Here is a 1,135-nt window from a genome sequence, read left to right as displayed (position 1 = left end):
GGTGGCCTGGCTGCCCCTGGGGAGCACCATGGCTTTCAGGAGCCAAACCCCATGGCTCACTTTGCCCAACACCGTGACTGTCCCTACCTGGGCCAGGCTAAATCCCACCCCACCCCCAGGGAATGGGCTCTGTGGGGATTTCCCAGTAGGGCACAGCCCTGGGGTCCCCCCTGAGCATGGATGCAGGCCCCCAGCTCACTGGGCTGGCTCAGGGAGCCCGAGGGGGACTCGCAGCCAACACAGATGCTCAGGAGGCACCTGCAGTCAAGCACAGCCCTCACCCGGGGCTGTGGACCACATGAAGGGGGAAGCACCTCTCAACACTGGAGCAGATGCTCCTATGACACTGTTCTGCCCCGAGCCTGGCCCAGGCAGCTCCCTCGTCCCACTAAGTAGCCAGCCACAGCCCCACAAGCCCAGCCCAGGGACATACAGCCACTGGATGTTGTTCTTGGACTTCTTGGTGATGAGCTGGATGCCCTCCAGGACATTGGTGATGTCATAGATGCGCCTCTTCTGCACCTTCAGGACCTCGGCTGCCCAGTTAAGGTCCACCACGCCATCGGGCGACTGGCTCAGCAGCTCCAGGAAGCGCTTGGTGGTGAGGTTCAGTGAGGTTTCATAGCGGGACTTCTCCCCGGGAGACTTTGCCCCTGCCAGCCGCCGAGGGCAAGTGTGATTTAGCCACAAGGGAAATGCAGCACTGGAGCTGAGAGCTCCCAAAATACCCCCCCACGCTTGCATGTGGCTCATGAACCAGGGACCAGGACTGGCACCCCAAAACCCATCTGCTTTCTCAGGGCAGTGCGGGGAGCTCCCCACATCCTTCACGGGAAGGATGCTGCAGGACCTGGGGTGGGCTCTGACACCCATGCTCAGTCATGGTCGCAAGCTTGGTTGTGACACCAGGGTGCCAGGCAGAGCTTGGGGGAGATGATGGAGGGTCCAGGTGAGTCCACCTGGGACTCTGCACCGACGCCGTACCGGTGGCTACAGCTCCACCCCACAGGGAGGGACAGAGCTGGTGTGGTGTCCAGCAGACGGGCATGACAACTGTGCCACCAGCCCAGGGGACAGCAGCATGGGCTGGAGAGAGCGGCCAGAAACAGCCCGGCCCCAGGAACAGCCTCTCCAA

General features: G+C 62.4%; 1 protein-coding gene across 1 annotated transcript in view; it reads right to left on the bottom strand.

Annotated features, from left to right (window-relative positions):
* Positions 1–653, bottom strand: part of E2F1 (E2F transcription factor 1) — a gene marked incomplete at its 5' end in the record, with an annotated part of 1,880 nt that extends 1,227 nt beyond the window's left edge. The window contains one exon of the mRNA XM_010295927.1: positions 282–653. Within this exon, the coding sequence (XP_010294229.1) occupies positions 282–653 (372 nt within the window). The remainder of the gene's footprint in view (positions 1–281) is intronic.
* Between the last annotated feature and the right edge of the window lie 482 nt (positions 654–1,135).

Source organism: Phaethon lepturus, unplaced genomic scaffold (assembly GCF_000687285.1).
Source record: "Phaethon lepturus isolate BGI_N335 unplaced genomic scaffold, ASM68728v1 scaffold25361, whole genome shotgun sequence".
In the NCBI taxonomy this organism is placed as follows: Eukaryota; Metazoa; Chordata; class Aves; order Phaethontiformes; family Phaethontidae; genus Phaethon; species Phaethon lepturus.
The sequence above is the reverse complement of the archived record's forward strand: the minus strand, read 5'-3'. Positions and strand labels throughout refer to the sequence as shown.